Genomic DNA, 24,809 nt, shown 5'->3' with positions numbered 1-24,809 from the left:
CGCTATCAAACTAGGTCTAGACGGCTCTACATTAGTACAACTCAGAAGAACAGGGTTACAAGGGAACAGATGATGTGATTTTAAAAGTGTGCTCTGATGTAAAACACCTACGAATTAAAGGAAAAATGTCTTCAAAACAGAAATAAAGTGTCTGGAAAGAAGTCTCTGACAAAGAAAATTATGCTTTAGGAGAAGCTGTTTTTTAGGCCTTAGCGGCAACCCCAGTTCAGTTGGGGTCATTGGTGGGCAATGTGGACAAAAATATCCCCATCAAGGCCAAAGGAAGTAACTCTCCTGCCTCTTAGATGTTACTTGGCAGGGTTCAAAAGTGTCTCTGAAAGCAAATTTGGGGTTTTCTTTAGCTTTGATATAAAAAATTAGGTTCAAACAAACATCAAGCAGTCAGCTACCCTAGCCCATTGGTTCTCCAGGGTGTGGGCCTGGGTAGGCTTCTGTCCTAAGTCATCCTTGCAGAAAAACCCAGAGTCTTCTCAGTTGAACAGTCTACAAAACCCTGTCCCAGCGTAACACTCCTCTGGAGAAAGGACGCATGACATTTTTGTTTGAATCTGCATCCTTTTCAGTTTATTTTTACAATATCATATCATGCATCACAAAATCCCATAAACCACATTAGGGAAAAAAATACATCAATATCCTGTTGCCCTGCTAGAGAGCTAAGCGAGGGAGGGATTTGGAACGTTATATTGGGAATAAGGTTTTACATCCAAATCCCAGTTGTTTTTTAAATCGGCTTCAATCACCTCTATCCTTTCCCAAGAGTTTTCATGCCCCAGACTAGCAGAGCCTGACCTTGAAAATAGAGTCACTAATTGTCTGAGGTTCCCTGTATTCAAAATTATGGTCAAATTGATAAGGGGAGTAAGAAAACAAACAACCCAATGAAAAAATATGGGCAAAAGTCTTGGGTAGATAGTCCAACAAAGAAGCTATACGAATGGCAAATAAGCACATGAAAAGGTGCTCCACATCATTAAGGCGAGAAGGGATGCAAGTTAAAAGCACAGCGAGATACACAACAGACCCATTAGAGTAGCAAACGGCAAAACCAAAATAAAAACCCGACATACCCAGCGTTGACAAGGAAGCAAAGCAACAGAAACTCCCCTCGGTTGCCAGTGGGGATGCAGCAGTGCTACAGCGCTTGGGAAACAGTCTGGTAGTTTCTTATAAACTAGACAAGGAAGGACAGCCCGTAATCCTCAAGAGGAAATACCTAAGAAGATGGTCAGGGGCACAGTTTACGTCCCCAGAGGTCTAAATACCCACGTTCACCGTCTGAGTGAAAGAGCAGAAGAGTGAACTTTGAACGTGAACCTGCAGTGGGGGTGACCTGATGCCTCTCCCTGGGTCTCTGGGCCCCCGGGGCTGCAGGACAAATCCCCACGTGCGGTTTCCCAGCCGCCTGGGCTCCCGTTCTTACCTCCCTCATGCCACTGGTTATGGCGGCTGCTTGCGGGGTGGTCTGGATGATCTGCTGCAGGATGCTGACATAGGTCTGAATCTCCAGAAGATTCTGTTGGGGGAGGAAAGCGTTCTCATGAAAACTTGAGCTCCCCACATTTTCCCCTCCAGTACCAGCTGACCCGCGGGATGAATGCCTTCACGTGTCCCACCGCCACAAATAGGACAGACCGTGATGGGTGCGGAGGACGCTTTATGCCTCCTTTAATCTGCATGAGAACACTGGGCTCCATGAATAAACCGAGGCTTAGTTCGTGTCACCTTCCCTTCAGTCCCGTGGCTGCCTTGCGGCTGTCTCCATAGCGCCCTGGATGCAGGGTTATCAGAAAATCAGGGATGGGGGACAAAGAGTCCCCGGAAGGCACAAAGGACCTTGCTGACTGCAGCACAGGCGGTGCTTCAGAGGACAGGCTGTGGCCAGTCTGGCAGGGACTGCCTCACTCACTAGCTGCATGTGGCCTCAGGCAAGGTATTCAAACCTCCTAAACCTCCGGTTCTTCCACAAAAGAGGGATTAACAACCTGAAGGCAATGCCTGGTCCCTTTCACCAGCAGATCACCTGGGCCTGATCCGTGCTGGAGAGCTGACGATGGAGCACAGCTGCCCCCTCCGCAGAACTGCCCTTGGCCACACAGCGGTCATCCTGCCAGGAAGCTATGCAACTGCCCCCAATGCCACGCCATCCCCCACCCGGACCAATGACTCCTGGCTCAGGACACAAGACCAACCCCCTTGCCTCAAGGTGGGACCAAGCTTGTGGTGCGATTCACGCTCCAGAGCCCCCATGGGATCAGGCTGAGCCTGGACTCAGCTCAGCCCCTTCCCCTGCGCCTTCCTGCCCCCCACCCCACCTATACGCACCTCAGGCTCTGCTGACAGGGAACCTAGGACACTGTCTCTTGAGGCTGTTTTTTGGGATTCAGTGAGACAATGCAGCAGGCACCCACAGAGGCAGGAAGGGACTCTGATGCTGCCTGAGCACTCGGCAAGTTCCAGGTTGTACCAGGTGCTTCACCTATATTACCTCACGTCGCCTCAGTGTGGGTTTCCCCAGCAGCAGACAGTTATAGATCGAAAGTTGTGTCCCTCCAAAATTCATGTGCTGAAGCCCTAACCCCCCGCAGGATGGTGTTTGGAGGTGGGACCTTTGGGGAACAATTAGATTTAGGTGAGGGCATGAAGGTGGGGCCCCCAGGGTGGGATTAGTGCCCTGATAAGAAAGGCAGTCACTCTCTCTATGGATACGGATCTAGGAAAGGCCAGGTGAGTGCATGGCAAAAAGGCAACTGTCTGCAAGCCAGGAAGAGGGTCCTCACCAGAACCCAACCCTGCCGGCACGCTGATCTCCGTGCTCCAGCCTCCAGAACTGAGAGGAATGAATTTCTGTTGCTCATAAGCCACCAGTCCGTGATACTTTGTTATAGCAGCCCCAGCTGAGTAAGATACAGACCCTGGGGGCAGGATCTGGGTGCAAATAGTTTGCTTGGGCAAAGATGCCGGGAAACGTGAGCAGTGTAGTGGGGAGGTGAGACACCTGAGTTACCCCTGTGGGCACCAGTCCTAGCGGGGCTCTCTGGGAGCCGGTGCAGAGGGAACTGGGGTACGTGTCCACCAACTCCATCCCTCCCTGTCTGAGGCTGCTCCGGGGGCATTAACTCCCCAACATTTCCTGTGAGGCAGATCTGCCCTCCGCTGCCTAGTGCACATCCGTCCTGGGGCAGAGACACAGATACTGCAGCTGGAGGGAGGCCAGGCCCCCTGGAGAGGTCAGCCCCGAGGGTTGAGGGTCATGGCCAGGCCCGCAGGTGTCTATGCTCAGATAACACGGCTGTGCAGGAAGGAGAGTCTGGCGTTTGCATTTTGAAGATGAAGAAGCTCAGAAAGGTTAGGCCACTGGCCCTTGGTTACACAGCTCCAGGACTGGACTTTTCCAGAACACCAAGGCCCCCCCAACGTGAGGCCTGTGAGAAGCTGGCGGGGGTGGGGGAAGAGCACAGCACTACATGCGAGGAGGCCCCTGCATGCCATGGGTTCCCTCAGAGACAGCGCTAAAAAATTACGATTTTCGCATTTTCTCCATTTTCTGAGCTGAACCAGTCAACAGGCTACAGCTTAATCAAGACGGATCTGTGTGCAGTTACTCTGTGGACTGTAACGTCCTGCACAGATATTGGCTCCCCCCGACCCATAACCCCACACACCCACACCCACACACCCACACCCACACCCCCCCCATGCACACACACACATGCACACACATACATACACACACACACCCCATGCACACACACACGCACACACACGCACATACACACATACCCCCCACACACACATACACACACACACACACACATACCCCCCCACACCCACACCCACCCCCCCCCCACACACCCCACGCACACACACACACACACACCCCACGCACACACACCCACACACCCACATACCCCCTCCCACACACACGCACACACACACACGTGCGCACACACCCCCCATGCGCACACACACACACACACACACACACACACTGCCACCCCTCCCACAGCCCCGCAGGTCTGGCTCACTAAGTGCCGTCCAGTGACCAGCCCAGCCCCGCTTGGTTCGGGGCACCGCACACAGGGCAGCCCACTCCAGCCACCCCATATTTTCAGCCACGAGTGCCCTGAACTGGTTTTCTGGGGGGAAGGGCTACAGAAGGGTCATGGTTACCTTTTTGTACCTGTCCTTGGCCGCACTGATGTCATCCTGCAGAAACTGGGCTTCGATCTGAAGGCGCAGGTTACTCAGCAGGGCTTCATCTGCCTCCTGCAATGAGAGGCATCGACTCTGAGGGGCCGCGGGGGGCGGGGGGCGGAGAACAGGGGCGTGGGTGTGACATCGGCCGGGGTCTTACCAAAATGCAGACTTGTTTGCTGGGTCTGGGAGGGCGTCTGAGATTCTGCATTTCTAGCCAAGCACTGGGTTAACCCGTTGGTCCTGGTCTAGAATAGTAGTTCTCAGCCGAGAGTGATTTTACCCCCAACGGGACATTTGGCACAATCTCGAGGCTTTTTTCATGGTCACCACTTGGCGGGGGCGGGGCGGGGCGGGGCAGGGGCGGGGCGGGGCGGGGCGGGGGGGGCGGTGTTACTACCGGCATCTAGTGGGTTGCAGCCACCGACGCTGCTACACATCCTACAATACTTAGGACAACCCCACACAACAAAGAATTCTCCAGTCTGAACTGTCAGTAGTGCCAGGGTTGAGAAGCCTTGATCTAGAAAGATCAGGGAGAAAGAGTATATTTATATACCGATAACCTTAAAATTTAAGTTACATCTATATTTGTTCTATATCCTATCATCAGTGAGTTGAGTTTCTAAGACTAAGAAACAGTTTTCCCTTAACACTGAAACCTTTATTTTAGAATGAAGCTAGACTAACACAACACTGTAAATCAACCACACTCCAATAAAAATTAAAAATAAATAAAATAGCATGAAGCTAGACCCCCATCTTACCGTTCACAAAAATGAACTCTAAATGGATTAAAGGTTTAAATAATTTAATACTGAAACAAAAACTCCAAGAAGAAAACAGGAAAAAATCTCCCTGACATGGGTGTTGGCAATGATTTTTTTGGACATGACACCTAAAGCACAAGCAACGAAATCAAAAATTAACAAGTGAGACTACATCAAACTCAAAAAAAGCTGTGCACAGAAACCATCAACGAAGTGAAAAGACAACCTACGGGACAGGAAACCTTAATTTTAATAGTTTTCTCCCAAGGACTGTTGACACCTTGAGGCCATGTATCTTCAACATAAAATTCATGTTTTAGCATGATTGTTGTGGTGAATAGTGTTTGTTCCTTTCAAGTTGGAAATGACACTTAGGACAAAAGATTGAATGTTCTCACCAAACTTTTTGATAATTCACCAACTTTTATCTCATTGATCTTTTTTTTCAATAAATTTATTTATTTTATTTATTTATTATTTTTGGCTGCGTTGGGTCTTCGTTGCTGCATGCGGGCTTCTCTTGTTGCGGAGCACGGGCTCTAGGCACATGGGCTTCAGTAGTTGTGGCTCTTGGGCTCTAGAGCGCAGGCTCAGTAGTTGTGGCACACGGGCTTAGTTGCTCCGCGGCATGTTGGATCTTCCCGGACCAGGGCTCAAACCTGTGTCCCCTGCATTGGCAGGTGGATTCTTAACCACTGTGCCACCAGGGAAGCCCATATGTCATTGATCTTGTTTGGATCAACCGAATAGGTATGAGCAAGTATTTGTGCTCTTCATAAGATAGTGCTGTGATGTCTGGAACTGACTTAAATACTTCAACAATTCAGCGAGATGTTACAGGTCCAAGTTCCTTGCCCCCTCTGCCATGCCCACCTGCCAATACCTGAGGGCTTGCTAAGTGAATTTTTACTGACTTCCTAATGACTTGTTAAAAAGCATGATGAACGTTAGCAATGGGCTCTCACTGACAGAGGTAGAAATTTGGTTTGCTAAAATATTTAAGACACTCCCTACCACTGCGTGAACAGAGTTAAGACAGTCAAGGTATGTGGACAGGCCAAGATATTTTGAGACACACGCCATCCTGGTACTAATAGCGTTTAGGTTCCAGGGAGGCATTAGGCCTGCACTCTTAGGAAAGGCACTTGATTCCTTATAATCGTTCCTGTAAAAGACCGCTGGTGTAGGGAGATATGATTGTCTGATGCTGACAGCTAGGATACCAGAATCCTGACCCTATTGTATCACCTGCCTTGAATGAGCTTTTCATGCAAAGTGTTGCCTTAGCACCTAAAACAGCAGAGATCTGGGACTGCATGGAGCCTGGAGAAGAGGCTGTATGAACCTTAGGGGACTGCATCAGAATAAAGGCTTATTTAATAAATATCCATTCACGTGAATTTGGTCTGAAACTTCAGCAAGATTGTCAGGGATCGGCTAACCCTCACCCAACTCAAACCTCAAAATAGGTACTCAAAATGGGTAAACTATTTTACCTACCCAAGAGAACTTCAGAGTTTATCTTAAAGAACTTAAGAGTTGTGCTAGATCAGATTGATCAATTTGCAATAGTTAGCAATGTACCTTCACACATGCCTTTTGTGTAGGTTTATGCAAGCAAAAATTAAATAAGTTGGGACTTCCCTGGTGGTGCAGTGGTTAAAAATCCGCCTGACAATGCAGGGGACACAGGTTCGATCCCTGGTCTGGGAAGATCCCATATGCTGCGGAGCAACTAAGCCCGCGAGCCACAACTACTGAGCCCACGCGCCACAACTACTGAAGCCCCCGCGCCTAGAGCCCATGCTCCACAACAAGAGAAGCCACCGCAATGAGAAGCCCGCGCACTGCAATGAAAAGTAGCCCCCGCTCGCCGCAACTAGAGAAAGCCCTCGCACAGCAACAAAGACCCAATGCAGCCAAAATAATAATAATAAAAAAATTTATTTTAATTAAATGTTATTCTAATACAGCGTTGTCCAACCCTCAGGCATAATTTTAAATTTCTTAGTAGCCCCATCAAATAAAAGAAACGGGTGAAATTAATTTTAACAATATATTTTATTTCACCCAATATACCCAAAATCTTATTTTATCATGTCATCAACATTTTAAAAGCTATTGATGAGATATTTTCCTTTTTTACAGGCTAGGTCTTTGAAACCTGGTGTGTATTTCACACTCACAACACATCACATCGATTTGAACTCTCTGCATTTTGACCCCTCCCCAGCCTCACATGGCTAGTGGCCCCTGCGCTGGACACGGAAGGTCTAGAGGACTGATTTTAGACACGTGGACCATCTTGTCTCCCTCAGTGTCTCCTGCTCTAGGGTGAATCCCACAGCCCTTTCAGCCTCTGATTTCCAGTTACCAAATCCTTTCCCCTGAAGACTCTGAAATCCCTTCATGGATACCAGAGATGCCAACACTGGGCAAACAGGTGGGGAGGGAAGAAGGGAAGGACCCCAAGACCCAGAGCCGGTTCCTCACCCGCAGCCCCTGGACTCTCCTGCACGCTTTCCCCGAGGTGCCGCCCACTTCTCAGCCCTGGAGCTGGGCCTCCGCTGTCCAGGCTCCGCTGCCCAGCATGTGCGAAAATCACACCCTTTAAGGGACCCACCCATGGTCTGAAGTATTATTTTTAAATCAGAAGTAAAAGAATGAACCAAATTATTAAAAGGGATGCATGTCTCCAGGTACAGGGCTCTGAACTAAAATAACGTGAAATCCGTTTTTGGGTGTTTTAGCTTCTGGGCTCATTCTTTTGATAAATGAGTTAACCAGTCGCTGACTTTTGATACGCTCTGCCTTCAGGAGTTTACCATCCTGGGGGCTTAATGATGGGTCCTCAAATCCTGTGTCACATGGATGGTCACACAGAGTACAATGAAAACACAACAGTATTGTCCTTGTTTCAAGACCTGTGCTGCCCGACTCCCCCCCAGCCCCTGGGAGAGCAGAGCATTACTGATGCTCTTGTGCAAACGCCCCAGGGAAGGTGGGGGGCCCCTTGGAGGTCCTGGTGAATGGCTTTCTGAATTACTCAGGACTGTCACATAAGCCTGGGGAAGCGCCTTCATGAGAGACATGGTGAAGGAGAGAAAGCCTGGGTGTCTTTCCAGCAGTGGGAAAGGGCTGAGGAACCAGATAGATCCTGGGTAATTTACAGGCCTTGGGAAGGACAGAAACCAGGGCAGTCCCAGCAATCTAAGCAGCTGGGTTCCACGGCACTGCCCTTGGGATGACCCAGCTCCAAAGGCATTCATCTCTGCCCCCAGGAGGCACATCTCCGAGAGAGAGCTGCGATTGGCCCACATGGTCACATGACTGTCGTCTTGCCGACAATCCTCCTAGGACCACACTGACGGGAAGGAAAATCAGCCCCACCCCCTTGAGGCACGGTGGTTCCTTGTGAAAGTGATTCTCAGCTCTGGGGATGGGACACTGCTGAGTGGGTGTGGCTAAATCCGGGGCAGAGACGAGGCAGTGCTGGGTGGAGACCTGAGTTTCACCTTCACCTTCGGGATGCTTTCCTACTCGCCCCACTCTCGGCCCCTCAAGACTGCTGAGGATGGAATGGGGCAGGGAATTCTCAAACATCTTAATTTTTACCAAAAATTCATCCACAATTGATACACAATTACCGGAGCTGAAAAACTGAAAATGAGGTTTCAAGGACCTTTTGTGTCATTACTTATAAAGGGATCGAACACTCAAGATTTTGGAAATAGAAGGGACCCTGGGACTTCCCTGGTTGCGCAGTGGTTAAGACTCCATGCTCCCAACGCAGGAGGCCCGGGTTCGATCCGTGGTCGGGGAACTAGATCCCACACGCATGCCGCAACTAAGAATTCACATGCCACAACTAAGGAGCCCTCGAGCCGCAACTAAGACCCAGTGCAACCAAATTAATTAATTTAAAAAAAAACAAATAGAAGGGACACTAAAGGTCATTGGTCCTCAAACTTTTTAAAGCCACATGTGGCATCCTTCAAACAAAATATCCCAGGGAAGCCAACATACAGAAGGAAAGCAGAGATGTGCTTCTTGAAGGACATGACGGGGGGACAGGAACCCCGATCGGCTGGCAACCCTCCTCCCTCAGAGGCTCTTCAGCAAATCCATGGAACCCGAGGACTCTGACAAACGCAGCTCAGAAACTGGAGTCTCACCTCACGGACGGGGAGATATCGCACCAGTGGGCCGTTCAGCTAGTGAACAGAGGTTAACTGGAGATAATGGGAATGCGATCTTCCCTCTACTAGCCAGGAGTTGAGGGCTGAGTGCTGACCCTGTCCTGCAAGGTGCTTGCTGTCTGTCCCCCACCTCCCTCTCAGGGTCAAGCCAAACAACCACTCTTAGGTCCCATCCGCCAACCTTTAAAAGAGTGATAGTAACAGGCCAGCCCACATCCGTCCTTAAAAGAGAGAGTAACCAGATGCTCTGCAAGCACATTCTCTTGGTTTGAAGACAATCATCTGATAAATTGCCCGGGAAAACTCCCAAAGGTGAGTAGCTGCCGCTGGAATGTGCAGTTGCTGATACGGGGAGAAGAATTCGTTTGGAAGTGTTTTCTTTTGTTTGCACTAGAACTCAGAAATGTGTAGACGCTTGTGTTTTTATTATGCTTTTGGATGCTGTCAGCTGCATTTTCAAAAGCTCCACCAGCCGAAGCGTCTAGATTTTTCCAAATCGAGACTCTGGGCCAATATTCTAATTTTAGAAAACACTCCAGCCCTGATACTGTGTATGTTTTCATCTAGGCCAGTGGTTCTCAAAGTGTGGTCCCTGGACCACACCATCTGGAAATGATTAGGAACGTAAAAAATCTGGTGGATCCCAGACCTACCGGATCAGAATTTCTGGGGTAGAGGCCCAGGAATCTGTGTTTTAACACGCCCTCCAGGTGACGCTGATGCACAGGAAGTTCCAGAACCGCTGGCCTAGACGATTTTTGAGAAAGTAACTGAAGAAATAACTAGAGTCCAATATAGCCTTGAAAAATCAGCCTTGCCAACCCAGTCACAGAGATGCTGGAAATCCATTAAAAACCCAACTGTCTGTATCCACACGCAGCCCCAAATCCAGCCCAACTAAAAAAATAAACAAAAACCAAAAAAACCAACTGCTAAAGAATGGGTATTCAAATTCATTAAGATTTCTAGTTAATTAGGGTTTGATTTAAAAAAACACCTACTTCAATCCTGGACGTCAAAAACCTTTCCAAAAATGTTAGAGTTGCTTTCCTTCCAGGGCTCACGCTGACCTGGAGGAGTTGGGCACGTCCCTCCACTCCCCACCCTCCCTCTTCCCACCACCTCGCCTTCCTCGACTCCACTCTCACCCTCTGCATCCTTCCTCACACTTCCTCTGCCTTCTGTTCTTCCAGCCGCCCACCGCCAGCCTCCTCCTAAACTCTTCTTCCCCAGATGGCTCTCATCTTCTCCAGAAGTTCATTTCCAGCCTCAGAGGAATTCCTGGACGTATGAAGTCTTGTAGCCCTGAAATCAAAAGTTTTGTGCCCCATCCTTTCACCCCCTGAACTCCCCTGCCTCTTGCTCCTTTCCAGACACGTTTAAGATACACGACTTACACGGAAAAGCACATACGGCAGCTTTAGGTATTTCCTAAAATTGTTTTCCGGTGAAAGCACTCGACTAGCACCTACATCATTTTCAAATTGGCGATATACATAATGAGTCCTAGAGATTAGCCAAACCCAAATATTTTAAAGTCATCAGTTCTAGGGACTTCCCTGCTGGTCCAGTGGTTAACACTCTGTGCTCCCAACGCAGGGGACCCAGGTTCAATCCCTGGTCAGGGAACTAGATACCACATGCTGCAACTAAAGTTCCTGCGTGCTGCAACTAAAGTTCCTGCGTGCTGCAACTAAAGACCTGGCTCAGCCAAAATAAATAAATACTTAAAAAAAAAGTCATCAGTTCTAGTAACTTTTAATGGAGTATAACATGTAAAAATACTGAATCACTATGTTGTACACCTGAAACTAATAGTGGGAATCAACTATACTTCAATAAAAAATTAAGAATAAAAAACAAAAAAAAAATGTTAATGGGCAAAGATAAAATAAAAGTCACCAGGAATGCTTACCACATCCAAAGGCTGAAAATGTGAATAACTTTGGCCCGAGTATGTAAGTAGTATGTTGAGGAATTTATTTCATTTCAAAGTGCATAGCAAGGAGTGGCTTGCTTTAACTTATTTGGCTGTTAAAAATACAGGCACTCTGTTCTGGAGGTTTAATTACATGGGCAGTATACATAGATGGCAGCTTTATGAACATGGTGGCAACCAGTCCTGTCCATACATTGTGATGTTTTCCAAGCCAGATTCAAAGACTGGGTCAGAGATTCCTAGTGTAACCCATTTCACACGGCCACACGCAGGGATCAATCCCTTCCAAAGGGACCAAAGGAAACGGACATTAGGCTGCGTTGACAGTAAAAAACCCAGTTGATGTGATGTCTGTAGATATTCAAAGCTTTGTCAACTAAAATCAATGATATGACCGACAGCCAACAAGATGTGAATTCTACTGTACCATTTCGCCTCCTTCTTCTCCAGTGACCATCTCAGTGGACAGAGAATCTGAAGGTCCAGCTGGCAGACCCTTGAGGGGCTGTATTAATTTGAGTTTTCAGAAGCAGACCCCAAGGCAAGGACTGGGAAGGGGTCCCTTATTTGAGAGGTAATCCCAGGAGCACCGGAAGGGGTGGGGTAGTGACACAGGGAAAAGAACAAAGCCAATAAAGGTGTGGAATGAGCGGGTTCCCACTGTGGGCAATGGGCTCAGTCCTGCTGGGGACCCCCCAGGAGACTGGGAAACTCACCTCTGAACTGTCGGGACGAGGGGTGGGCCAGCCAGGGACTCAGCCACCCCCTCCTGTCCCCCAGTGGTTGAGGGTCGCCCCTGGGGTGCTAATGCCCACACTTCTGGACCGTGCCCCCTGCGACTGCAGACGTTCCCAAGCCAGACGGATGCAGGAAGCTGCCAGCGGGCCCAGCATCTCTATGTGACATTGAGGGCGGCCTGGGGGGATGGACAGGGCACCAACATCTAGTGGGAAGTGGCCATCTTCACCCAGAGACTCCGGCTCTGTGTCTGTCTCCTGAGAGACAGCGGTTCCCTGACTGTCCTTGGGAGGGAAAGAACGAGCCATGGACCCAGAGCACCTCGCTCTTGCCCACACCTGCCGCGGGTGGGCTGTGGGTCTCTGAAGTCGTTTAGCCTCAGCAAGGGTGAGTTCCCCCCTGACAGAGGGGCGATCGGACCGTGTTATCTGAGGGTAAAATAAACAAAATCCAAAAGGCTGTTCCGAGGCTCCCATGAGCTAGTGCAGGGACCTCCCGATTCACTGTATTTGCATCCTGTGTCTGTGATTTCCGCTACATCCAAAATCTTCTACTATTACTCACCCCGTATTTTTTTCAAATTGATTCATGTTTATTGACATGCATTTAAAAAGAAACTTATTTTTTTAATGTCACCTGCTCTAGAGAAAAGGTAGCCATAAAAATAAATTCACAGCTATGAAAAAACTGTCCCTCCGTGCACTCCCACTCCTCCAGGGGTATGCGGCCACTTCCCAAGAAAACTAAGCTGGCGTCCATCACATCACGTGACCTGTAATAACAACTGTAACAGGCAGGTCACGTGCATTACTATGTCATTTAACTCTCACCAGGCATGCAGACGGACACCTGCTCCTATGGTGGTGGGAACTAGCATTGCTCCCATTTTCCAGACGAAGAAGCTGAGTCTCAGAGAGATGAAGCCTCACAGATACTGAGCGACAGCGTGAAGGGTCCTGCTAGCAGGCTGCCCTCCTGTTCTGGATGGCACAGTCCTTGTGGGGAGAAGTGTCTTTCCCTGGACCCGGGATCAGCCACGCCGATGCCTGTGCTGCCCCCGCCCGCCCGCATGCTTGGTCCCATCTTTCCCCAGAACCTTCGTAACGTTCTCACGGGACTCATACCCCAATCGTCCACACGCTACATCACAGTATGACGGGGGGAAATGGTGGGATGCCTTTCCCTTATTTTTCATTTTCTTTCTACTGTCTTATCTTTCTACTGGGAATAGGCATTGCTTTTGTAATAAGAGAGGAAAAAAAAACCCCAGAAGATTTGAGCTTGTTTTTAAATCCAGTGTCACTTGCCACCAAAGGTAAAAAAGAAGGACTAAGTTCTTTCTCTCTCTTCTTCAAGGAATGCCCAGGATGGCACCATGTGAGCAACAACCTTAGGGCCCAGTCCAGAGAGAGCCCTGCTTGCAGGGAGGACAAATAGTCACAAAGCAAAACGAGGTGGTGCTGCGGAGGGGCTGAACTGGCACCTAAAGGTGAAGGGTGTCAGGTGCCCCTGTTCCTGAAGGCCTCGGCCAATAGACAAGACGGCGGCCCCACCTGACAGCCTGGAATCGCCACCAAAAACACAAATGGGGGTGAGCCACAAGTGTCAGCTGAAAGCTGAGTGAGGTCAAATGCTAATAAGGCCCCAATCCACTCAGACTTCCAGCAGGCCTTGGGTCCTTGCAACCCAGCTCAGCACACGGCCAGTCATGAGCTGTGTGCTTAGGGCTCCCCTGCAGGACCCCTTCCCCACCATCTCTGTGCTCACCTCTGTGTGCCCATCTGTTCCACTGGCCTGAGACAGTCCAGCTTCTAACAATCGACCTGCGTAATTACTGACAGCATCTCCTTCACACAGTGTCCCGAGTTGGACAATACATTAGATGCTCACAGAAATATCATACAGTCAGTAACATACACAAAGCAAAATTCAGTGTCCCTAGAGTGTAGTTCTGACTTTCCCACCGACTAGCGGAATAATCCTAGACAACAGACGTTGGACGAAGCCAGGAAGTTAGTGGCAAACATTCCGAGCTAACCCTGAGCTAACCCTGACCGTCTGAAGTTGCCTGGGGTTCCATGTGGAGAAGAATCTTATTTTTTTTTCATTTATTTTATTGAAATATAGTTCATTTACAATGTTGTGTTAATTTCTGCTGTACAGCAAAGTGATTCGGTTATACACATATATACATTCTTTTTCACATTCTTTCATGGTTTATCACAGGATATTGAATACAGTTCCCTGTGCTCTACAGTAGGACCTTGTTGTTTATCCATCCTATATATACTAGTTTGCATCTGCTAACCCCAAACTCCCAATCCATCCCTCCACCACCACCCCCCTCCCCCTTGGCAACCACAAGTCAGTTCTCTATGTCTGTGAGTCCGTTTCTGTTTCATAGATAGGTTCATTTGTGTCATATTTTAGATTCCACATATAAGCAATATCATACGATATTTGTCTTTCTCTTTCTGACTTACTTCACTGAGTATGATAATCTCTAGGTCCATCTGTGTTGCTGCAAATGGCATTATTTCATTCTTTTTTATAGCTGAGTAGTATTCTGTTGTATATAAATACCACATCTTCGTTATCCATTCATCTATCGATGGATACTTAGGTTGTTTCCATGTCTTGGTTATTGTAAATAGTGCTGCTATGAACAATGGGGTGCATGTATCTTTTTGAATAAGAGTTTTGTCCGGATGTATGCCCAGGAGTGGGATTGCTGGATCATATGGCAACCAGGTGGAGAAGAATCTTAAGGCCACATTTGGGCGCAGCAGGGAAGGGTGATGGATTTTATCAGCAATGAGGTTAGGGGTAGGGAATGGGGAAGGGGGAAGGCAGCCAGGTACACTGAACAAGCAACCCTTCAAATAACCAGTTCCCATAGGTCCTTCCCCTCTGACATCTGAGCTCTGAAATAATCAGAAAAGGATAATGCTTATAGCTCTTTGCCATCCCTGGTTTTGTCCAACCTCTGTGGTCCACAGTTATTCTGCTATCTGGTAGTCAAGTTCTCCTGGCTACAGCAGAAAATCCAATCAGTTAGGATGGTGATGGAGGATCCAAAGAAGGAAACTGCCCCTGAGAAGAACAACTCCACCCAACCTCTGCAGGAGGGTCTCCAGCAAGAAGCTAAGAATCCTGGTCCCTCGCACATGGCGACTGTTCATGCTTCAAGAGTGAGGAGCTTGAGGGTAAAAGGAAATTTTGTCCTCTATTCTCTTGAGACTTTCCCTGGGGAGGAGTAATCTCAAGACTCTTAGCCAACAGGATAAGGTAGCATGGCATCCAAATAACCACTGCCCAGAGCAAGTTCCCTCCTAAGTTTGGTGCAAACAACAGCCAGTCTCTGTAACGCTGGCCCATTTTGATAGCCAAGCAAACCAATGAGCTTAACCATCTAGGGATTTCTCACGAGCTCATTTAGCTTGTGGTAGAGGAGTGTGTGTGGGTGTGTGAATTCACTCACAAAGATTTAGTTGAAATTACAAAGTCAAGAAGGAGAGTGACACACAGACATAGAGAACAGACTTGTGGTTGCCAAGGGGGAGGGTGGTGGGGGAGAGATGGATTGGGAATTTGGGGTTAGCAGATGCAAACTAGTGTATATAGGATGGATAAACAACAAGGTCCTACTGTAGAGCGCAGGGAACTATATTCAATATCCTGTGAGAAACCATAATGGAAAAGAATATGAAAAAGAATGTATATATGTGCATAACTGAATCACTTTGCTGTACAGCAGAAATTAACACAACATTGTAAATCAACTATACCTCATTAAAATAAATTTTTTAAGAAAGAAGGAGAATGACAGCAAAAGAAATAGGGGAATCCTGAAAGAACACAAAGAGGCAGTGTGTGAAACAATCGTTCAGCCATTTAGCTCAACCTTGTCGTGAATCTATTCAAACCCAAGGACGGGCTCAGCTCACCTTGTTTAGCCGTTTGAGCATTTCTTTCAGCAGCAGCTGACACTCACACTCATTTTCATACCTGCAGATGGGACACAGAAGGGAGAGTTGGGCAGCTTCCGTGATCCGGTACGTGTGGTCACACAATCAGCACTCAATTAACCTGAGTCCTACCCCCTCTCATTAAGGGAAGCAGGAGCTGATGCTGCATTTCGGAGCCACTCCCTCCCAACCTTCTCCACATCACGGCACACGTAGGAAGTGCCGCCAGTGGCACCATAGGTGGAGCAGGAGTCTCCCAGCCCGGAGTCCCAGCCCCAACCCCCCTGCGCCCCCTCCCAGCCACCCAAAGATGCAGGAATCAGATCCCAGCACACCTGTACCCCAAGTGCAGCGGCAGCACAGAGACTGGGAGGCTGTACTAACGATCTATTACATCAAACACCACTAACCTGACCTGGTCCGGATACCCTATCCTATTGTATTTATCATCATGTGTCAGCTTTTCTGGATTACGCCATTTAATCCTCACAAAACCCTGGAATACAGCAGTTCCTGTTACTCCCTCATGAAAGATGAGGAAACCGAGGTTGAGAAACTGGCCCGAGGCCTCCGCAGGTGCTCCTGGCACTTCACCTGCATCTGTGAGGCCTTGCCCTGCACACCAAGGGCCTCCTGTGGGGTGGCAGGCAGGGCAGGCTGGACGGCTCAGAGAGTCAGTGCCCCTGGGAGCAGCCTGCAAGCTCTGACGGGGCGAGTGGGTACGTACACACCCCGGCTCCCTGGCCCTCAGCTGGGACCACTGAGGTGTGCTCTCCACCCCGCAGGTGGCCTCCAGTGGCCATGCAGGTAACTTGCCGGATGATGCACTCAGTGTTGGCTCCTTCCCTTCCTGCCTAACCTCCTTACTCCCCAACTGGTGCTCCCTGATGCCACCTCCCAAATAAGCGACTTTCTCAGGCTCGGCTTCAAGGACTCCAAACTAAGAGAGGGGTGCAGGACTCAGATGTGAGTCTGACAACAAAACTGTGTCCTGACAGCCACACCATGCTGCCTGGGTAGAGCAGGGGCACCCTCAAGGTTAAACATACACAAGATTAATAAAGCAGCAGATACTAGGAGCAGGTGTATTTTTTTCTCCTAGTCGACTTCTTCCCTGGACTTCTAAAAAATGGTAAAGATCAAGGAAGCAGAGAGACCCCAGAAATCATTCTGGTCAGAACGAGTTTCCTTCTAGGGGGAATTTCACCCCCTGAAGAAAAAGAGAAAGCCCCTTCCCAAATGACCCCTGACCTCTTTCCCTGCAAGCTGCCCTCAACATCCATTCGAATAGGACTTAGAGGCCGTCATGTTTGGTGGCCACAGGGCTGCCTAGAAGGGAGACTGCATTTCCCAGCCTTCCTTGCAGCTCAGTGTAGTCCTGACCAATGGGATGTAAGCATGTCTGTGGCCCCTTCCAGGTATCTGCGGTAAGAGATGGTGTAGGTGTGTCCTTCTGCATCCCTTCCTCCTGCACCTGAAACATGGATGCCGCCTTCTTGAAGACCACACAGAGCCTTCTGGGCCTTGAATACTGTAGGGTGCCATACTAAACTGTTAGTCCAGACCTTACACAAGAAAGAAACACACTTCTGTTTGGATAAGCCAATGTCAATTTGGAGTTTACTTGTTGAAACTAATCCTAATTAGCACTCAGCCCAACCCACAAAGCATCGCTTTCTGTGCCCCTGTAGACCCATGCCACGGGTTCAAGTCAAGGACTTTATACCGTGACAGGTGCTGGGAAACCATGCCTCAGAATTAAAAGTCTTGACCTCAGGGAAGAACATGAGGTATAGGAACGCTGTACTAAGTGTTCCCAGTTCTAGAGCCACCTAAGCAGCTCAGCTATAAACAGTAAGCAAAATATATTTGCATCAGTTTACTTTTCACACCAGGATGTCACATTTAACAGTTTCTTTTCTGTGTGGCTCTAATGGAGCCAGAAATGATGTTTTTTAATGGTTAATTAGCTTTAAGAATAAAACTGTTAACAAAATCTAATTTTCTCATTGCTTTTTCCTGCTAGAAACATCCAAGAATTTCTGTAGCTTAAAAACATATTTAATAAACAACATATTAATGTGATTTTCATGCTGTAGACAAGCCTAGATATTTTATTACAGACAAGTGATTTCATTATAAAGAATCCATTGTAAGAATTCATGATATATTCATATATTCATAGAAGTGAATATAAAAGTGAATTCATAAAGTGGAAAAAACCACTTTGGCTTCAATTACCTGATTGTTTTACAGGATTATTTTTGGTTTTCAGCAATTTGGATAATTGACTCTATTCATCATTGTATTTTGGTAGTTTTGTTTTTATTTGTATTTAGTTTTTATTTTATTTAGCCTTTGTTTGATGTGCTGAAGACCTGATTTTGAAATTATTCAACTATCCAGGTAAAGAACATGCCTAACAAGGCTGCATATACCTTCCTATTTCTGCATTAATTTCACCTGGTTCTGGCTAATCATCACCTCACCTCTGGAATTAAACCAAACTCGGTGCGTGTACCCATGCATGTAGATGGGTATGATTTTTATAATGATTTTCAAATCCCACTACCCAAGTTAAAACATCAAAACTTCTCCAAGGGGGCAATGGGAGGGAATAAATTAACGAGAATTATCAAATAAATCACAGAGCCTGAAGGGTCGGCTCCATGATGGACATACAACTCAGAACCAGGTGAAAGCAGGAAGACTCAACACGGCCGCTCCTCCAGCGAGGGCTCCTGGGAGTCATGCTTGCCCAGCCAAATCACAGCTGACTGTGGCCCAAGGACCAGGTAAAGGCCATTTGGGGATCTGAGGTATTCTGATGACGCATGGAACTGCCCTGGGTGTCAACCAGCATTCACTTCCATTTTCTTTAGGGAACATGAGCTTAATATGAATGAAGTCCTACCTTTGGGCCTCACTCCACAGGAGTCCAAGAACAGCTTCTCTCTAAGACACAGTGTTCTGGAAAGGGTATGGGCCTAGGGTGAAAAACCCAAGTTCAAGTCCTGCCACCCACAGGCCCTCTGCAAGCCTCAGTTTTCCCTTGAAGGGCCACAGGGATTTTTCAGGTGCCTTCTTCCAGCTGCAAACCTACTTCTGTGGATTAAAACCAGAAACAGGGACTTCCCTGGCGGTCCAGTGGTTAGGACTCCATGCTTCCACTGCAGGGGGCACGGGTTCGATCCCTGGTCGGGGAAATAAATCCCACATGTGCAATTTGGCCAAAAACAAAACAAAACAAAAACAAAAACCAGAAACAGAAGGACTGATGGGAATGGAATCGATGCTTATGATCTGATAAATATGCTCAGTACCCAATGCTGAATACCCTGCCCACGACTGGGGTTGAGAATGTGGAACTCAAACACAAAGCATGTTTGAAGAAAACCCTCTTTCTACCCTAGACCAGAGGTTCTCAAACCTGGCTGTTCACTGCAATCACCAGTGGAGCTCATTAAATATAAAAAACCTGGGCCCCACTTGAGGTCCAGGATGGGGCCTGCACATCTGTACTTTTAAATTAATTTATATAATTTTTAAACAGATAAATCTCTTACATGGTTAGAGAATTTTTTAAATGACAGAAAAAGGTAAAAGTCTCCCTCTCACCTCTGCTCCTACTTCCTTATCCCCATAGGTAACCAGTGTTATTAGGTTTTTGTGTGTGTGCTTGTGTCTTCTTTTTTCTTATGCAAGCAAAAAATCTCTACTCTGACCCCCGTCTTTTTAAAATAGATGATAATAACACACTAGTTTTTTTTTCACAATTGCACACTATTCCATTGCATGAATGAAGCACAATTTTATAACCTGACTCCTATTAACAGGCCTTCAGGTTGGTCCCAGGCCTTTGCTATTGCAGATCACACTGCAGTGAATATCCTGGTGGACATGCCCTTTGACACCTCCTGGAGTGAGTATCAGAGGGTAAATTCCCTGAAGTGCCCAGCTGAATCAAAGCGCACACCCATTTATCACCTGGAAAGATGCTGACAAATTGCTGAGCATCTTTTTTCTTTGAATAGCTTTTTGGGTGATCTTAACACATTATTCAGTCTGTCAAAAGGGGGGACATTGCCCAGGAGCAGGACCTCTGAAACTTCAAGTTCGTTAACTTAAACGACGAATCACCTAGGGGTCTTTTTCAGAGTCTGATTCAGGAGCTCTGGGGTGGGCCCAAGAGTCTCCAATTTTAACAAGATCCTGGGTGATGGTAATGCTGCTGGTCCACGGATCACACTTTGAGGGGCCAGACACTAGCAGGCACACGCTGAAGCAATGTCCAGGTGTCCGCTGTGATGCAGTGAAGGCCTTTAGACTTAGCATGCTCAAGACTTGAATTCCAGTCCCAGTGCAGCGATCCACCAGCTGAGGGACCCTGCCCCCAATCTCTACATTGTCTGAGCCTCAGTCTCCTCATCTGTAAACTGGGCGCAGTACCGTCTATAACAGGATGAGGCTGTGAGGATTAAATAACATCGACACATCTCAGAAACACTGTGCCGAGCAGAAGGAGCCAGACACATAAGAATATGTCTAGAAGATTCCAGAACAGGCAATAGTAATCTATGGTGACAGAAATCAGAACGCTGGGTGCCTCTGCTTGCGGGGACTGGGGAGAGGGAACCAAAGGCTGGGAAAGGGCAGAAGGTAACTTTCTGGGGTAGAGGAATATCTTGCTTGTTTTCGTAGTTACATTGGTATCTATTAATACATTCGTCAAACTCATTGAGCTACGCACTTAAAATCTGTGCATTTCATTGCATGAAACTTATTTCTAGACTCTAAAAGACATTAACAGCAAATTACACCATTTCATGCAAACCGTGACGTGCCACCAAAATGGAAGCTAGTCCTATCTTAGGGAGATACAGCACGTGCGTGCCTCTGCCGGGATGAAGTCACCGGTCGCCTGGGCCCGGAGACGGCCCTCCTCCCTCCGGCGGCAGCGCTATCCCGGCCCGCGCTGCCTCGTTACTCCCACGGCTCCGCTTACTTGCTTTGGAACTCGCAGAGGGCGCGCTGCGCCTCTGCGCCCTGGCGCTCCAACCGGTTGCGCTCGGCCGCCAAATCCCGGGCGCGCTGGCGGTTGCCCTCGACGTGGCGGGCGAGGGCATCCTCGGAGCCGGCCAGCTCATCCAGGCGCTGGAAGGCGTCCAGCTGCCTCCGCAGGACGACGTGGCGCTGCTCGAGCGCCCGGGCCCGCTGGACGTGGGCAGCCACGCGCTCGCCGAGCCCCTTCAGCTGCGCCAGGCTCGGCGCGGCCGCCCGGCCCTCCACCAGGCTGTCCGGCTCGGCGGCGCGCGACGCCTCCTCGGCGCGCTCGTACTGCTCCTTGCGGGCCTGGAAGACGTAGCTGCGCCGGTACATGACTCCTCTGCGGGCGAGCGTGCAGCCGGCTCCCGGAGGCCCCTCGTCGAGACAGCAGCGCGCTAAATAAACATCGGAGGCCCCTGGCACGCCGCTGGGACGTTCCAGAGCCGATCAGCTGTTGCTCAGCGCTGCGCCTAGCCTCGGGCAGAACAAAAGAGCGGTCGGCCTGCTTTTGTGCGCTGGATTAGCGGCCCATACAGCTCTGGGGGTTGGAAGGTTACATTGGGCAATGTGGTTTTTGTTCCGTGATTGTTAAAGCCCGTTGTTTTATGAGTAAATGGAGGGTCAGGAGGACAGGAGAGGCATGCCTTTCTTTTGACTGCTTCCACTGGGAATTGTGAAGGAAGCCCAAGGGAGCTTGTTAAACTTGGACTAGTCGGAGAGCCCAAGGACCCCTGGCTTTGTCTCTTCTCTCTCTTTCAGTCAAACTGTCAATGCCAGAACTGTTTAACAATACCATTTTCTTTTCTGATTACTTAAGCAATTCTTTTTCGTAATTGCAACATGACATTCAGGACCCCTCCTTATATTAGGGGTTCTTAACCGTGGATGCAAAATCAAATGGCACCTCTGGGTAAATTGTGAGGTGTATTGCAAGTAAGTTCTTACTGATACTTGTGCCTGTTTGTAACCAATCTCTTCTTTGTACAATAACTCAGAAAAGTTGTCCTTATTATAATATTATCCTGACTCTCATGGATTCTGAAAACCTTTCCAGAGTAGGAGATGCAAGCAGAGCTCCATCAGGACATTGGCATAATAGATTCTTTGAACCAAAGAAAAAATTCTTAAAGATTTGATAAATTGGCCAATTCTCAATTACATAATATAAAGGAATTTTTGTTTTGCCACTATGTTTCATTTTAATTTGTATTATGGAAATAACAAAGCTAGGCTTTGACAAACTTAAAAGTAAATTGTGGGTGTTGAAAGAAATGAATAGCATCTGATGAGAATGCTCCTAAATATAAATATTTTGTCCTATCTCCAGTTTTAAAAATCATTATCAAAAGCCTGTTTTCATAAAAATAAGGATTAGCAGTGCCATATAATTAACTCTATGGATTGCACATAGTATACTACAAATTAAAGTCATAGTTATCAAAAATCAAGAAAATTACACAGATCTTTGTTGGTTTCTCAGAATTTATTTTTTTCTCCAAAAGGACTATGATAATGGATTCAGTCTGGAATGAATCTATGTAAGGGCCAAAGTTGTGCTGGCAGTGTGGTTATTATTCTATTTTGCTGTCTTAAGCCATTTAAAAATAGATCTTATGATCAAATCAAGGCGCATCAATGAGTATTTTCTATGGTATGGCACACATATACCATGCTGATTGCATGGTAAATTGGTTTCAGGCTTCCTAGAGAGCAAAACCAACGTAGGACAAGAATAATTTATAAAAAAATCATTCATTCCCTTTGACATTATGTATCAGTCAGCTATTGCTACAGAACAAAATGACCCCCAAACTAAGCAGCAGACAAGAAGTCTTTATCACTCTGTCCCAGGTCTGCAGCTCAGCTGGATAGCTCTCCTGCAAGCTGCAGGTCTTCTGATCAGCTGGTGCAGCTCTGCTCCAAATGTCTGTCATCCTCCTAGAGCTAGCAGTGACAGAAGCACGAGAGCAAGCCCAGGCACACAAGATCGTTCCAAGCCCTTGTTGGCATCGCATCCACTAACATCCCATTAGTCAAAGCAAAGCACACAGCCATAGCCTCAGTCAAGAGGCAGGGAAGAGGCATGGCTCACCAAAGACCATGGCGAGGGTGTGGGTGTGGAACTCTGCCACAATGGAGTGAAGCACTGGGACCAGCAACCCAGTCTACCACTCATAGAAATCCCGTTTGAGAAAAATAATAAACTTCCAGGAACATAACAAAAGAAACAATATTATTTCCTTTTAATCCAGTGGAACAAACACTTAGAAAATATCTACTCACAAAGCATCATCTGGAAGAGTTAAATACTGAACAAGGTCAAGTCCCTACCTTTAAGGGGCAGGAGACAAATTCCTACTCAACGAATGACGACACAAGGAAATCTGGGATAAGTTCTAAAATAGAGATGGTAATAAAACGCTGTGGTTGTATCAAGGCGGCAGCAGTGAGCGGTGCGTGGGCAGGTAGGGAAGTTGGAATCCCAGGCAGAACAGCATGAACGAGGTGTGAGCCCTGTGCTCCCCGAACGTGGTGAGGCCAAATCGAGGTGGGCATGGCAAGAACAGTCCCACAAGGGTAAGTTCGAAGGCCTCCCATTAGTGGTAGTGGATTGAACGTGGGCATGATCTCTACTCCCTCCCCCAAGCCCCACCAAAAATGGCAGCAAAGAATGTTTTTAGATTAAAACTCCACAAAAATAAGGAAGAAAAGAATACAGTGGACAAGATAATGTCAACAAATTTTCAGGAGACTGACTTAGCACAGTGGAGAAAGCTAAGAAACCTAAGTGTCTCGGGGGGATGGGAGAGGAAAACAGCTGGTTCATGCAAGAGAATCTCAGAAATCTTAGGAATTGGATGTACCAGATATGGCAAAAGATGGAGGTGAAGGGTAGCATTACCGAGTCCAAGCTTGTACTGCTCACCACACGACAGGCCAATAAATAGAGAGGAGAGTTGTTGGGGGAACGAATAGCGACTTTATTCAGAAAGCCAGCAGCCCGAGAAGATGGTGGACTCGTGTCCCAAAGAACCATCTTCCCGAGTTAGAATTCAGGCTTCTTTTATACTAAAAGGGGAGGGAGGGTGGCTGGTTGTTGCAATCCTCTTGGTGCAGGAATCCTTTGTTCTTGCAGCTGTCCAGATAGGTCTGGTCACAATGCTCCTATAAACCTTCAACAAGTATTATTCTCCGTCTGTAACTTTTTATCTCTATATGAATGGAAAAGCGTTATACCTTTAAAGGTCAGAGCCTTAAGAATAGGTTCTCCTGTGTATTTCAGGCTATAGGCAACATTCTTTTACAGAAAGTGCAGAGCCTGCATGACTAAGCCCCGGCAACAGGGCACAAAGGTTAGAGCTAAAGGAATAGATTCAATATGGAGTCAGGTTTGTTCTCTGTTACAGTAGAGCTGAAACACAAGAGGGTTGCCTGAGAGGCTGCATAGGAGCAGTTAGAATTTCAGATCTCCTACCCCACCCTGCACAGCAAGGCAACCACCCAACCCCCATCATGACAGGAGACTGGAAGTTATTCTCCAGTGAAATTGAACGAGAGGTCTTGAGTTCAAGTTGCCAGGCACAGCCAAGGGTAGAATGATGGCCAGTTGAAGCCGGTGGGAAAGAGAGGCAGCTGCAGGCAGTGGGAGGTGGGCCAGCAAGTCCATCTGGTCCCAGTATGGGCACTGGTAGAAGGGGGATAATCACGTACAGAACGAGGGTCACCAAACCTCCCAGTTTACCTGAGACCATCCACGTTTACACCCTTTATCTCAGTGTAAGTGTAGGTGGCACCCACTCTCAAGAGTATCGTGGTTTGTCTGAGAAGGACACAACAAACATCTCATCCTGTCCCTGGATGCATAGCCTGAATCTAACCATATAAGGAAACATCCAGACAAACCCCAAATAAGGAACATTATTAATAAAAC

The 24,809-nt window shown here is 47.8% G+C and overlaps 1 protein-coding gene across 3 annotated transcripts in view; it reads right to left on the bottom strand.

Moving 5' to 3' along the window:
- The window catches only part of BFSP1 (beaded filament structural protein 1), a 66,452-nt gene that overhangs the window by 16,230 nt on the left and 25,413 nt on the right, over window positions 1-24,809 (bottom strand). Inside the window, exons 1-4 of one of the 3 annotated variants that reach the window (XM_068525079.1) lie at window positions 20,838-21,211; window positions 15,812-15,872; window positions 4,195-4,290; window positions 1,445-1,537 (exon numbers count right to left, since the gene is read on the bottom strand). In XM_068525079.1, the coding sequence (XP_068381180.1) occupies window positions 1,445-1,537; window positions 4,195-4,290; window positions 15,812-15,872; window positions 20,838-21,211 (624 nt within the window). Of the gene's footprint in view, window positions 1-1,444; window positions 1,538-4,194; window positions 4,291-4,618; window positions 4,680-15,811; window positions 15,873-20,837; window positions 21,212-24,809 lie in introns of those variants that run through there. The other 2 variants (XM_068525080.1, XM_068525081.1) reach the window with 2 other exon arrangements.

This window comes from Eschrichtius robustus, chromosome 16 (assembly GCF_028021215.1).
Source record: "Eschrichtius robustus isolate mEscRob2 chromosome 16, mEscRob2.pri, whole genome shotgun sequence".
NCBI lineage: Eukaryota > Metazoa > Chordata > Mammalia > Artiodactyla > Eschrichtiidae > Eschrichtius > Eschrichtius robustus.
Note: the sequence above shows the minus strand (reverse complement) of the source record. Positions and strands in the feature narration are given on the sequence as shown.